The sequence below is a fragment of the Epinephelus moara genome, chromosome 2 (genome assembly GCF_006386435.1).
Source record: "Epinephelus moara isolate mb chromosome 2, YSFRI_EMoa_1.0, whole genome shotgun sequence".
In the NCBI taxonomy this organism is placed as follows: domain Eukaryota; kingdom Metazoa; phylum Chordata; class Actinopteri; order Perciformes; family Serranidae; genus Epinephelus; species Epinephelus moara.
Genome location: NC_065507.1, coordinates 17408954 through 17423058, shown reverse-complemented (window position 1 = coordinate 17423058; position 14105 = coordinate 17408954). Strand labels below are relative to the sequence as shown.

Below are 14105 nucleotides of genomic sequence, written 5' to 3'. Positions count from 1 at the left end.
GAATAACATATCCATTACAAATCACTATCACTACAAATGACTTTTTATCCTCTTAACACAATACTCACAACTTTTTTATGAAAACCCCTTTTGATTCTTTTGATCGGTGGACCCTTACAGACTAAAGCAATATGAACATTTCACTGGGTAATCGAGGAACGGACACATATTCTGACTCTATGACAGCTTCAGAGGTAGGGAGTCACCACTTGTTTTTTCGTCATGCTGCTAAATCCGAATGAATTACGGTCTTCTCTGGTGCTTATGGTGTCAATAAAATTAACTGAACGATTGACTTGTGGAGAATCGAACCAAGCTAACGATGTGTAGCATATCCATGTTGACAAAAGTTTGAATATTTATATTCGTATGCACGATCTAAACAACGTTAGCTCAAGCGTGTAGCCGATAACCTGATTTTATACATCCAAAGAACTGCTTGGCAACCAGACCAGGTCTCATTTAAAAAACAGTGCATCGGATCCAAACTAGAAATGTACGTACAGACAAAAGCCAAAAATGGCGTGCGCCAATATAATATTCAACAATTTCTGCAATCAGGCTTCCACCTCACCATCTGCGTCGCCAATTTCCTGTCTCTAAAATGTTTGTAAGCGTGGGTCAAAGTTTCTACCATCAAGTCTGCTTTTAGAGATCACAACTTTTGCGTTGTGGGAAATGGCGCACACTACTTTCAGGCCTCGTTGTGTGCGTACGCAGTGTTTATAAATGAGACCCTTGGTGTCTAATTTAGATAGGCCTTTATTTGTCAAAATGTGTAGCTGCACTAGGCTAGTAAAAGGGACTGGGCTTTAAATTGAAGTTTTATGGTACCTGTTAACATGTATTCTTTATTTGCTCAAACTGAGACTACAGTATTTCAAACATAATGGTATGTAAGCTGACTTGAGCATGTGCAATCTATATTTCAAGGTAATATAAGTATTAGCCAATAAATTGATGTGCATTTTGTCACTTGAATCATGAAGCTAATTTTACAGCTGCAGAAAGTTTGATTCACACAATGAAACCATGCTGCTTTTTGTATTTTAGGAATTAAAAACAGGTCATATATAAGTATTTCTCATGGATCTGTGTACCCTGATGCAGTGTGTGTGTGCTGTGTCTGGTGAAAACAACTTTGGGCTGACTCACAGAGCCGTGGGAGTGGCTAACAGCAGTGTTAGGTTTTAAATCCACACGTGGTCGAGGTCTTGGGCTTGTTTAGCACCGCGTACACAGCGAGAAACTTCTGACTAACCCATGCAAGCGAGTTGCCTCACGTCTATCACTGCGGGGGCAGACGGGATCGGACCAAACTTTTGAGAGCTCAGCAACATGCCATCTTTCCCCATGTACGAGTTTGCGGACCTGGAGGAGATGATGTGCAAGGTAAAAGCGCAGAGAAAGTTGAGCGGAGCAGAAGTTGGCTAACAGCAGGTCACGGGGGGGTTAACGTTAGCTAGCTAGCTACACGGCTAACTTTACGCTGTTTGCTGTGTTCGTCTTTTCAAGTGTTGTTTAGCGGACTGTTGTTGACTTGAATTCACAGTTTAATTAACTTTTAAGTCGTGTCTTTATCTAGCTGTTGGTTGTTACGTTACCTGAAAGTTAGCTTGAAGTTAAGGCTAACTTGTCACAAAGTGGGAGCAGTTGTTGAAGTTGGTGTCATCGTAACAACGTAACTGACTTTCAATTAACGTTAGCGAGCACGTTAATTGTAGTTAAAGTAAGCTAACGTCAGTATTAACATGTATTTAAAGGATTTAGAGGCAACACGGTGAAACAAACTTGAACTTTTTATACTTACAGTCACAAAAAGTCGCCAGTTAAAGTTGTCAAGCTGGGTTGGTAGCATGTAGAGGTATTTAATTGACTGGATGCCAGTAAGTAAGCAACACTACTCTCAGAAATACGAAGGTTTTCCTGTACTTGCTGCGTAGCAACATCCTGTACCTAAAGGATGCTAGTGTGTGTAGGATGCCAGGTTAAACCTTTGTGGTCTTGTTAGTGTGCATTTAAAAGGCAGGCAAGATTGTTGATGGATTATCACACTGTTTATGTGAGAAATGTGGTCGACTGTCACCCTCCAAGATCATCCAACAAGTTTGAAAGCAGTGTAAGGTGTTTATTTATTTATTATTCAACAGGAGGATGCATTTGAACATAGTTTGGATACAGAGTATGGGACTGATGTGTTGCACAGAGAGTTTATAGCTATTGCAGATTCTCAACTCTTGTCCCTAGTGGGGCTTTTGCATGTAGACCTGTAGACATAAACCACAATCCACACACTACAATACACATGCCACAGTACATATACCACAATACAACCATCACAATATATCCTACGCTACACCTACTATGGGCATACCACTGTAGGCATATGACAATACATATATTAAAGTGCACATACCACAATACATTAAAATCATTTTCAGTTAAGCATGTTGTTGTGGCCAAACTATCAATAACAAACCTATAATCAGTTATTTAAATGAGCATAACTGGCTTTAATCTACTACTTTATAGTTCGAATACTGCATTAGAATGCATTTTTATCTATGTCTGAATATTAATGTGTACTCTAACTTTCTGTCTTGTAGCTGTGTATATAAGACAAAATGTCCCTGCAAGGCCCTGCAAGGAATTTTGTATTACAGTTAAAGGTTAGACAGGAAAGTTAAAGGAATACTTAAACCACAAAAATGAGCATTTGTATATCAATTACTCATGCAGTATTACCTTCGTAAAGAAAACTGTTTTTCTTGCATGCTACCACCGAAAAAAGTGATCACATTGATTTATTAGAAACCATGTTTAACAACAGCAACACTACATCAAAACATCCATGTATACACTCACACACAGCTCGAGCAGTATTATCCAAGTTTCATTTATGCAGTCGTTTGCTCAGTACTTCATGCATACTTGCATTCTCTAGACTGAAAGTGAAAGTTATCTGTGCTCTTTCCAAAGCCAGACTCCAATTCTAAAGTTTGTAAACATGGTTTTGATAGTTTTGCTGTTGTTAAACGTGGTCCAGTCAGTCGGTACATCAACCTGTGAGAAAAACAGGTTTTTTTCATGACTTTAAGGTAGCACAGCATGAGTAATTGATTTACAAATGGTCATTTGTGGATAAAGTATTCCTTCAAGATTGACAGATCAAAATTCAAACATAAGAGTGTGAGTCCATTGGACATATTGCTGACTGAAGTACCACGCAGCTAACTTTGTAGTGTCTCTATTGCGTTTTGTATTGTATTGAGTTGAATGCTGGAAAATCCATTAATCAGTATGTTTACATGACACTTGAAAAAACCGAATAATTGCCTTAATCCGACTATAACTGGACAACTGAAATGCATGTAAATGCGTTACTCCGACTAATATCAGAGTTCTCCAACGATTAAGACACCCAGATAATGAGATTGGAATTCGATTTTCTCCGGCATGTATACGCCGTAATCGGAGTTAAACTAGACAATGCACGTGCGCATGCTCCACACCCCCCACGCTGGCGTATGACCCCGGGACTAGGGGTGTAACGGTACACAAAAATCACGGTTCGGTACGTACCTCGGTACATAAGTCACGGTTTGGTTTTTTTCGGTACAGTAATGAAAAAAATAGACAACTATTAAGTATCTTTTATTTATTGGTAACCTTATTAAAACATACCACCACAGCAGTTAAACTCTTTTTACACAATTTTTGAATGAAACAAATATATATAAAATCCTGCTTTTTCCACATTGTTTGAATGAAAATAGAAATATAAAAGTGAAAAATAAAATCCTGCTGTTTTTTTAACACATTTTTTAATGAAAAATATAAATATAAATTTCTGCTTAAACAACTTTACTCAATTAAAATAAAAAGTATAGTGCAGCTGGTCAGCTTTAAAGCCTGCTCAGATTCAGTTTTACTAGGAACTTACTTAGCTTTCCCACTTTGTTAAAGTGCAGTAAACAAAACATGCTTCAATATCTAAAGTGCAGCTTAAACAACACTCCAATGGCATTGGTTATTTAGTGCGATCAGAATGGTCAGGGAAACGCTCTTTCTTTTTAAACGACGACGATATCGTAGTTTGCACCAGATTGCTTTTTCTAGTCGTGCCGGTTAACGTTCAAACTCGGGTGGTGTCGCTTTAGATGCGTTAGCATGTTAGACGTGTTTCCAAGTACATACCCGACCGCTGTTCTGCAGTGTCGGCACACTGCTTTTGTCTTGTCCACTTGTTTATTTCCATCTTCGTATTTTACCCTGAAACCAAAGTGTTCCTGAACGGAGGACTTAAGGTTTGCGGGTGGGTCTTCAGGTTCGTCAGGCTCACTTGCCATGTTGTCAAAATGTGAGAATGCGCTGCACAAAGTGAAGGCGGAGATTTACAGTCGGACTCGGTCCGTCACTCAATTATGTCCGTCGGGGAACTAGATATTTTAAATGGTTCAGCTCGGAAAAACGGAATTAAAATAAAACAATATAAAATAAAATAATGTCCTGCGCCCAATAATTCGGTACAGGGTCGTGCCAAACCGAAAGTCGCGTACCGAACGGTTCGACACAAATACATGTACCATTACGGCCCTACCCGGAACAGACAAGACATGCTATTGTTGTAGCCCTCCAACAGCATACGGCGTTCTTGTCTGCCTCTCGAAATCACCATGACCACGAGGGATAGCGTGCACCTTATCTGCACAATCAGTAACGCTTACATTACGTACGAGATGAACAAAGCTGTACGATTATCCATCTTGCTATTGTTCGAAAATGCCGGTCTGCCGCCTGACTCCAGTTGTTTATTATTAAGTGACGTAATAGGTCAACCGGAAAGGGGGCCGTATTAACCCGCTGAAACGACGCATATCGCCACCTAGTGTTGAGGAGGAGGACACGTTCCATCAGTAATTCGATTTTCTCAGTTGCTTGTAAACTGGGACAAGGACAGAAGTCCAATTAGACGCCAAAATCAAATTTTGAGCATAGCTCGATTAAGCTGTGCGTGTAAACGTACTGAATGTAATGCATCTGTAAACATGTTGGCTACTGAAGTAAATCTGAGGGGGAAAAATGTGTTTTACCTTTGCCACGTGTAACTGCTGTAGTGCTCAGTGAGGAAAAAATGAAAACAATTACACCCTTGTAACAGCTGATCACTTGCACAAATGTTCCTTCACTGTTCTATTTAAGGGAAATGTTAACACATGCTAATATAAAGAAAGTTAGAGTCATTAAAGGACGAAGAAAAATACCGCAGGGATTTTATAAACACATCACTTGATATGCTAACGTTGTCTTGTGTCTGTTCTTCTTACAGCAGCTACTGAATCTGGACCTGAGGGAACAGAGCCGACCGCTACCACCCCAGAGTCTGGCAATGAGAACAACAGGTTGCATTGGTCAGACACGTAGCAACATGTCGTTTTCACTGTCATCCCTCTCCTGCCTCCCCACGGATCCTTCAGATGGTGCATTACTGACCTCCAGCCAATGGGGGCAGCAGTCAGAAAGCCCTCTGCCCTCCCAGCTTGCTAATTCCACCCAGTGGGGGAAGTCGGGCTTCCTCTCCCAGCGCTCCATCAGCATGGTGGAGACCAGCAGCACCACAGCAGTGAGTCTTGGCTGGCCCGGGACTGACGTAACGCTCTCCCAAAGTGACATCAGCCCCACCGCACTGAACAGTAGCTCATCCTCAACCTCCTCTTCCTCATCACGCTATAAGACTGAACTGTGTCGATCTTTCACCGAGAGTGGCTTGTGCAAGTATGGCGGGAAGTGCCAGTTTGCCCACGGGACAGACGAGCTGCGGGATCTTAACAGACATCCGAAATACAAAACGGAGCCGTGCCGTACGTTTCACACCATCGGTTTCTGCCCCTATGGGATACGCTGCCACTTTGTCCACAACAACGAGGAAGAAAAGAAACACGCCGCTCGTTCCTCCACGTCCTCTTCCTCCTCCGCAAGCATTCCCCAGCAGCCATCTTCCTCCTTCCGCTCGCACAGACCTCCCCTCGTCAGACAGAGCTTCAGTTTTGCAGGGTTCCCCTCTGCGCCCCAGCAAGCCCTTCAGCCTGCCCCTAATGCTCACCCTCGGCCTGCCACAGCCTCTTTCACACGTACTCCATCGGCCTCTCCTCCCTCCTGCGCTGACATTACTGACCTCCTTTCTCATGCCTTCCTGGAGGTGGACTCTGCCTTCGAGGCCTCCCCTGTGCACCAGTACCAGCCCACCATGGGCCAGGCCACTGCAGGAGATCCGAGGTCTCCATTCCTTCCCTCCCCAGACTCTGGCTGTTCTCCATGTGGGCTGTCTCCGAATGCCTCCCCTTCCCTGCGGCTGAGTCCCAGTACTACTGGGGTGTTTTCAGGGCCACTTGGTGCCCGATCCCTGTCCTACACCTCTCTGTGCGACCAGGACCAGGATGGAAGCAGCTCTACGAGCTCCCTCAGTGGCTCCGAATCCTGTGGCGGCATTAACGACGTCAACGGCAGACGCCTGGCCGTATTCAGCCAGCTCTCTGTTCCTGAGGATTCTACAGGGTTCTGCCTTTAGGCTGCAGTGTGCTGCGAACACAAACATACATATTTGCATACACTCAGACACAAACATGCAGACCCAGCGTTCTCTGACACACATTATATCCTGTACACACATATCCATGCTCAAGCACACACAATGCTCACACACAAGAACCCTATAAATGCACGCACCCCCCCCCCCCCACACACACACACACACAGCACCTGGACTGACACCTCAGATGTTCCTTGCACCTGCGTGGCATCAAAGGAAACAAAGACTGACTCGAACGCACAGAGAGATCCGCCTTTTAGATTCATGTGGTTAAAATGTCACAGTCATATGCGTAAGGGAAGTGGCAGTGATGCTGAAACTGAAACGTGTGGCGCCACCAAAACAGAGTACATATCAAGACAGGAGTAAAATAGTGCCAGAAGTGGTCGATGCTTCACCAAAATAGTGTGTTTAAAAACTCAAATTGCGACAAAGATAGTGTGATCACAGTGTGATTGGCCACAGTGCCACCTGTTGTTGTGTCCAACCACATTATTTCTGTTACACCTGAGTGATCTGAAGAACGTGATAAAGCCAAAGACATCTTTTGTAACTCAAAGGTTTTGATTATGGTGGCACAAACACACAATGTAGGAACTTGTTTTCCACTAACTGTACACAGTATTGTGCTTATAAGCTGGTGAAAGTATTTTTTTTTCCTCATAACTCTACAGTCTGAGGTAAATTATGACCTCGAACCTGAATGTTAAGTTTTTTTAAACAACTAAAGTGCCTGTTGCATTATTTGGCAGGTCATGTGTTAAAACAAGATTTGCTGGTTTGTTGGGAGAGATGTTTGGAGGGGTGTGAGTCTTTTTATTTAGTCAAGTAAGGTTGTGTGAGTTCAGGTCCCTCTTAAGTGTTCTTGAGTCTCACATGCATTATTGACAAACTGCCACCAGTTAAATGCCAAGCGACCAAATTTAACCTGCCCAGTGGGAGGAGCGAGGGGGACTCGGTTTGAGCTCAGTGAAAAAAGCCAAGTGGGTTCAATCATACTTAATCAAATCTCATGTTCATGACATATAACTAACTGTATGACTTGCCCACTGCAAAAAAAGAGGACATGGGAATTTTAGGGGCTTTGATAGGTGAAGTGTGCCAGCATAAATAGAAGGTATAAGAGAAACTCCATCAATATTAAGACAAAAAAACCCCCGAGTTAAAGCAGGTCGTGTTTCATGCAAGTCCTGTTTTACCTCTGGCGTTCTTCCCAATCAATTGTGGTGCTAATATATGTATTTTAGATTATCTTAAACACAAACATTCCCAATAGTGGGATTCATTTCCTCCCTTGTCCACTGGCAGCACTGGTGATACATTTTCAAAATAAGTATTTATGTTTTTGTGGCTCGCCCCGCTAAATTCCATCTCTCCCGCAGTAATAATTCTTCCTGTTTCGCCTTTGTACTGTTACGAATGTGTAGTGTTCCTGGGCATGTGAACCGTGCGCCCAGGTCCGTTGCCTTACTGAGCTAGATCCAGCATTCTGTAGGGTTAGGGTATGTCTGCTTAGTGTTATAGAAATGTTACTCGGCTGTTATGTGTGTTTATGAAGTAGTTGGTTAGAGGAACAGACGCCGCGCTGTTACTGGTCTATTTAAAATTGCCTTTTCATCAACATGTTTGAGGCCTGTTTAGTGTTAAAGGTGATAATCTTTAGTACATTTCTTTAATTTATTTTAACGTATTTATAGAGGACTTTGAGTTGGTAATGCTTGTATCAAGTTTAATATATTTGGTTTCTTTTTGTTTTTTGCTGTTTTTGTACTTGAAATAAAGTGTTTTTGTTTTTGATTTTTTTACCTCTCGGAGTTTCACTTAATCATCCGCAGGTAGAATTCATACAGGCTCAGAAACCTTGTGCTGAGGTGCTGATGCAACAGTGTAGAAATTACAATGCTCGTGTTTCCTTCACCTTCCATCCTATTTTGTAGAATGCTGGCTGTATGGCAACAGTGTTCACACATTTGTGACGTTTTAGATGCAAGGTGCAGAGAGGAAGGAAGGAAGCAGGCAGGAAACCAGCAAACTGACATTTATGATTTTCATGGTAGATCACATTTCTCCAGTGGGCCTGTACTGTTGAGGTTAACTAAATATAGAGACAATGTCAGAAGTAAGAAGTAAAAGAATTTGCTTAACTCTGAAGTTGCTGTCTCGGATTAGACTGAGAGAAAAGACAGTAATGATTTCCTGGACAGCAAAACAGAAACTGGACGACAAGGACAGTTAATTTATGTAGAGGGTTTTTAGTTTTGCTTTTTTATCGGGGGAAGTGGCTGCTTTGGAATCCACCCGCCACAGTGGCAGGTGGGCAAAAAAGTTCATTTCCAACTCGGTCCTTAAAGGAACTCTTGATCCTTTAGTTTATCAGCTTAAAGGATAAAAAGAAAAATTGGCACACAGGTGTCACTTGACAGGTGTACTTGGATAAAATAATTAAAGATATATAATGCAATATTTTCCCATAAAGCTGTCTTCTTATTTAATGTGTCCAGGACATTTATAGGTATGTACCCCCACAGCACGCAGGTGAGGTTGGGGCTTCATAAAAAGGTAGTGACCAGGTGCCAGACCGTAACAGCAGGCATCAAAGAGACACAGCGCCGAAAAACAAACATAGCGAGGAGAAACACCAAACAAGGTTAAATCCGAGGTCGGGTTTCACAGCAAGCGTGTTTAGGAACAGTTATCACCAGTCCTCCATTGTACACCTTGTGTGCATATTTGACAACAGACACACACAGAAAAACACACATTAGCATGCGTAATCAGAGTGAAACCCAGCACATCCTTCACGTTTCCAGGTGTTATTGTGCAAGGTAGCAGGAAATGAGTCACAAAGATACTCTGCGGTGCATCATCAGCTTAAAGAGAGTGCTTGCGTAACAGTGTTGCTGATTGATCCAGAAGTGATTCTCATAAATGCATTAGTTATTGTAAACTGTCTTCTGAAATCACCTCAGTTAACTATAGTGAGGTCAAAAATGTCTTGGGTCATATTTTATGGTTACAAAGCCAATTTAAGGAAGGCTGATCATTAGGTATTTCTGCTAGTGTTATTAGTTACAAGTCATTTCTGCCTCAACCAGTGTGCTGTAATATAGCAGGACAATGGTGTGTGTGTGTGTGTGTGTGTGTGTGTGTGTGTGTGTGTGTGTGTGTGTGTGTGTGTGTGTGTGTGTGTGTGTGTGTGTGTGTGTGTGTGTGTGTGAAGTCATGCCATTGAGATTTCATGTGGAGATAAAAAGTCTTTTGTTTGGGGTTTAATCTGGACAATCCTGGACTCCCACCCATGTCCCTTCTCCCTCACCACCTCCACCACTTCCCAGTGTGCCTTTCTCACTTTGTTTCTCTCCTTTACTTCAAATACATCCTCTCGCCTCTCCACGTATTACACCCTGCGTGGCAGCTGGGAAGCATCCTGTTATGACAGTGTGGTGAGTAACACAAGTTGGTAGAGGCAGGAGGAGGACAACCCACAACTTAAATGGTCCTTATTAAGTGAAACTATATTTCAAGTATCAGCACACACAAAAGCAGGGCTATAGATGCATATGCATGGTTGACCCTCCAGGAATCTCTTTTTCATGCACACACACAAGAGCTATTATCTTGTCACTGTTAACATGAGATGGGCTAGCTGTCTGGGAGTGATTAGTGGCGGTGAAGGGGTTAAAGGCATGTGTGTGCTCGCATGGTTTCTGTGTGTGTGTGTGTGTGTGTGTGTGTGTGTGTGTGCTGTATTGTGTCTGATGGACATTCTCCCACACTCCTGCCCTGTGGGACGTAGTTAAGGCAGGCAGATGGCTGTATTCAGGTCCACCACGGGTCAACATATGGCCCCAGGAGACAAAGTTTGTGTCGGTGAGACAGAGGATCTCACTCTTACTATGCATGAGTGGAGGAAGTTGAATGAGGAGGAAGGGGGAAGAAAGGTAATAGCTTCAAAAAAAAAAGCTGATGAAAAAGAAGTTGTGAGATAAAGAAGTGATGGGACAGTTTGAGTGGATGAAAGCGGGCGGCATCCTGTGAGATCATGCGGGCTATAAATAAAAGACACTTGGTCGTCTGCAGATTTGTTTGCATGCTCTGAGGACAATGAGACCGGCCTTTTGAGACAGAGATACTTAAAGGGTAACGCTGCTATTTTTCAACCTGGACCCTAGTTTCCCATGTTTTTATGTCAAAGTGACAAATGGGAACAGCTTTTGAAACTGGTCCAGCTGCAAAACAGAATGCAGTGTAACCACTCAGAGCTGTTCTCATCATCATCATTTTACGCCCACTAAAAGTTCTTGTTTTGCCACTGACAGGCTCAGATTTTAATTCTTAGTGTCTGAAAACATAATAAAAGGGATCCCCACAGAGACAAACCTTTTTGTTAAAGAGTAAGATCCTTTTTGTTTAACCATAAACAGCCCCATTATCAGTACTGCCAAGCCACCAAACCCCATTTAAATAAACACTAATTTTATTTAAATAAAACATCATACAAAGTCAAAGTTGACAAGAAACAAAAATACCTCATAAAAACTACTAAATCTGTTTAATGATTACTGTGCTACTTCCAGTTAACCCAGCCAAATATTAGCTACAGCATATTTAAGTTATATCAAAGATACTGTACCCCACTACAAGCTGCACCAATTTTATTGACATTTACTTTAATTTCCACAAATAAGAAACAATAAATTGTGAAGACAATAAAGCCTCCACAAAAATAGCATTTTAAGTCTTGTGTGTGATTTATCCTTCAGGGATTTATACTTCAGGATTTAGCATCTTATATTTGTTTGGAAAACATGTTTAGTATAAGACAGTTGTTTTGTTTTGTAAACCTTGTGAGTTGTAATAGAGCTAAATTTTGTAACATTACCTTTGTTAAATGTTGCTGTTGTCCCTGGCTTTATATGAGAAGAGGGAAAGTCTGCTAGCTGCTAGGCTAATTTATACAATGTAAAATGCCATAGGCTTGTGCTAAAAACATTAGCATGTTGTATTTGTGGGGAAAATGTGTCCAGATAAAGACAAGTGCTTTTGTCTGTGAATGCTGCTTGTCAAAGTGAAGCTGATTAGTGTACTTGTGTTTGAAATTGTTGCTATTAAGCCATGTTTAATGTGTGTTTTGGATGTGTTTTGAATTAACTAAACTTTACAGCCAACTAGTGTTTTGGAGGTGTAACTGCAGAGTGACGCAGACACCACCGCACAAGTATAAATGCTCACAATAGTGTAGGCTACGGCATAGAGTCTGCCGCACAAGTATAAATCCCCCTTTAGGACTGCAGCTAGTCTCTGCAAAGGGCAGAGCAGTGGCGACACCCATGTGACTCAGATACAGGAAGTGAATTTAAAGTTGGCCGTCTCAGTTTACCTCTGGTAATATTAGCTCTATTTGGACTAGGGCTGGCACTATCAGATTTGTACCACACAATTATTTTAGCCAAAAGCATTCACGCTAACAATATTATCGCAATATTTGAATTTATTGAAACAATAGCCACTTGAGATGTTGCATCTCATTTTTAAGGGGGTCCTCAAACACAAATACAAAACAAAAACACAGACAAAACTGCATTACATAACAAACACACACTGCAAATACACCACTCAAAATATGTTACCAAAATAAGACAAAGCAAGAATGGGAAGAAATGGAAATAATTTAAGAGGTGCTGGATTATTTACACAATATAATTGCATGTGTATTATCAACATGATGTCACTATTTCATTTATTAAATATCAGTTAATGTCAAAACTGGCTCTATCGCGACACCACGAATTTGGATATAAGGATGTTGTACGACCACACATTATGATCTGGGTCCTATTGAACTTACAGACACTGTTTTGGACCCCAGATCAGTATTTGATGTTAATTTAATGGCCACTACTAAATTATCAGGGCTCAAAAATGACTTTAAACTGCATTTGGTGATTTCAGTTTCTGAAACTGCAGTGCGCTCTCAGGAGACTTCCCACAGATCAATAGTCTCCGTCAGCTTCTCACACTACAAAAGGCTTCAGTCACTCTATGTGGACAGTGTTACAGAATTTTAGCAAGTCATCAATTTGAGAGAATGAATGCTGGTTTTACTCACACACCCCCAACACCTCCTTTCTTTCTTCTTAGACCCTGAACATCCCCCTCCTCCTCCTCCTCCTCCTCCTCCTCCTCCTCCTTTGCTCTCCTCCCTCCATTCACTGTTCCTCCTTTGTGAGTATATTGGCGATATTGTGATGCAGGGTGGGGCAGGAGGAAGGGGAGCAATGACACGCAGAGCAGCACACAACTGTTGCTGAACTCCTGCCATCATCCCTCACAGTTTGTAGGACATTTGGGTACAAGATATGTCTCACACTGTTCCCCTCCTCACTATCACACCTTCATCATCTTCCTCCTCTCCTACACTGCTCCCACTCTGCCCCCCCACCTCTAATAAACTCCTCTTTTCTACCTTTCATTCCCCCCAGCCTCCTGTAGAGGCTCTTCATTCTCTCCATCTCATTTTCCTCTCGCCCGCTCTCTCAATCTCACCCTCTCTTTCTCCACCCACTTTCTACAATCCAGCCCCCCTCCCTCCCTCCCTCCCTCCCTCCCAGGCTTTCTCTCTAATCCCTCTCTCTGTTTTTTTTTTTACTTCTCCCAAGAGAGGATTTGGGCAAAGTGTTTAATGGATTGCAACAAATGGGCAAAAGAGTGGGCCATAGTCAGGTGCTGCACATTTATGCAGACGCCTAGCTCAGTTTTCCTGACTGTTTTCTTCTCTCACAACATTCCTACAGTTGAATAGACGCTCCGAAAACCACACATCTTGCTGTCACCTACAATGCACTATGCAGATCAGCAGGGGTAGAGTGGCTGTCTACTTATAACCAGGGATCTTATTTAACTTTTCTCGAATGCTTAAGCTCATTCAAGAACTCTTGTCTTGAGGGCCTCCATACTGAAGTAAGGACATAGCCCAGTTTGAGAGCCAAGTTTTAGACAAAGGAGTTAAGGCTATATTAAAGGAGTGTAGTATTGCACTTCTATGAAGTTGGGGGACTGGCAAGAGATATATTTTTAAAAAAAGAATGATCAAAACTGATTCAGCCGAAGCCGAGGTATCTTGACTTTTAATCCCTAGCATGGATCAAGCTCCAACAACACTGGATCCTTCACTTCCCATTATGCAGCCAACAGCAACTCTTGTATTAGACCCTTCCTTCATTCTTCCCTAACTCAGTACCTTCAGTTTGAGAAAAAAAGTCTGTGGTGTCAGAATCCAAGCAAAAATAACCCCGATGACATCACGAGGGTTATTTACTTGGACTATAAAATGCTCCCTTGAGAGCCACAAAAGGCATTTTACAACTGTTTACAAAGGCTGATTGGAAATTGAGTGCCTTTGTGAGGTGCAGTCCAAGTCACAGTCTGTCTCTCCTTCCACTATTTCATGGCAGCTATTTATGCTTTATGGTGGGGTTTGTGAACGAACGTAGCTGAGCTGGGTCGCTATAGTTTC

General features: G+C 42.1%; 1 protein-coding gene across 1 annotated transcript; it reads left to right on the top strand.

Moving 5' to 3' along the window:
* The first annotated feature begins 1222 nt into the window (after nucleotides 1-1222).
* zgc:114130 (uncharacterized protein LOC570332 homolog) lies at nucleotides 1223-8386 on the top strand. Its single transcript, XM_050032319.1, has 2 exons — nucleotides 1223-1392; nucleotides 5330-8386. Exons 1-2 carry the CDS (start codon nucleotides 1339-1341, stop codon nucleotides 6566-6568), a joined length of 1293 nt encoding a protein of 430 aa, XP_049888276.1. The 5' UTR covers nucleotides 1223-1338; the 3' UTR covers nucleotides 6569-8386.
* The last annotated feature ends 5719 nt before the right edge of the window (nucleotides 8387-14105 follow it).

Excerpts from the sequence above, each read along its gene's own strand:
- zgc:114130 (XM_050032319.1), top strand. The coding sequence starts at position 1,339 with ATGCCATCTTTCCCCATGTACGAGTTTGCGGACCTGGAGGAGATGATG. Across the intron at positions 1,393-5,329 it reads TGGAGGAGATGATGTGCAAG|CAGCTACTGAATCTGGACCT; the intron begins GTAAAAGCGCAG and ends TTCTTCTTACAG.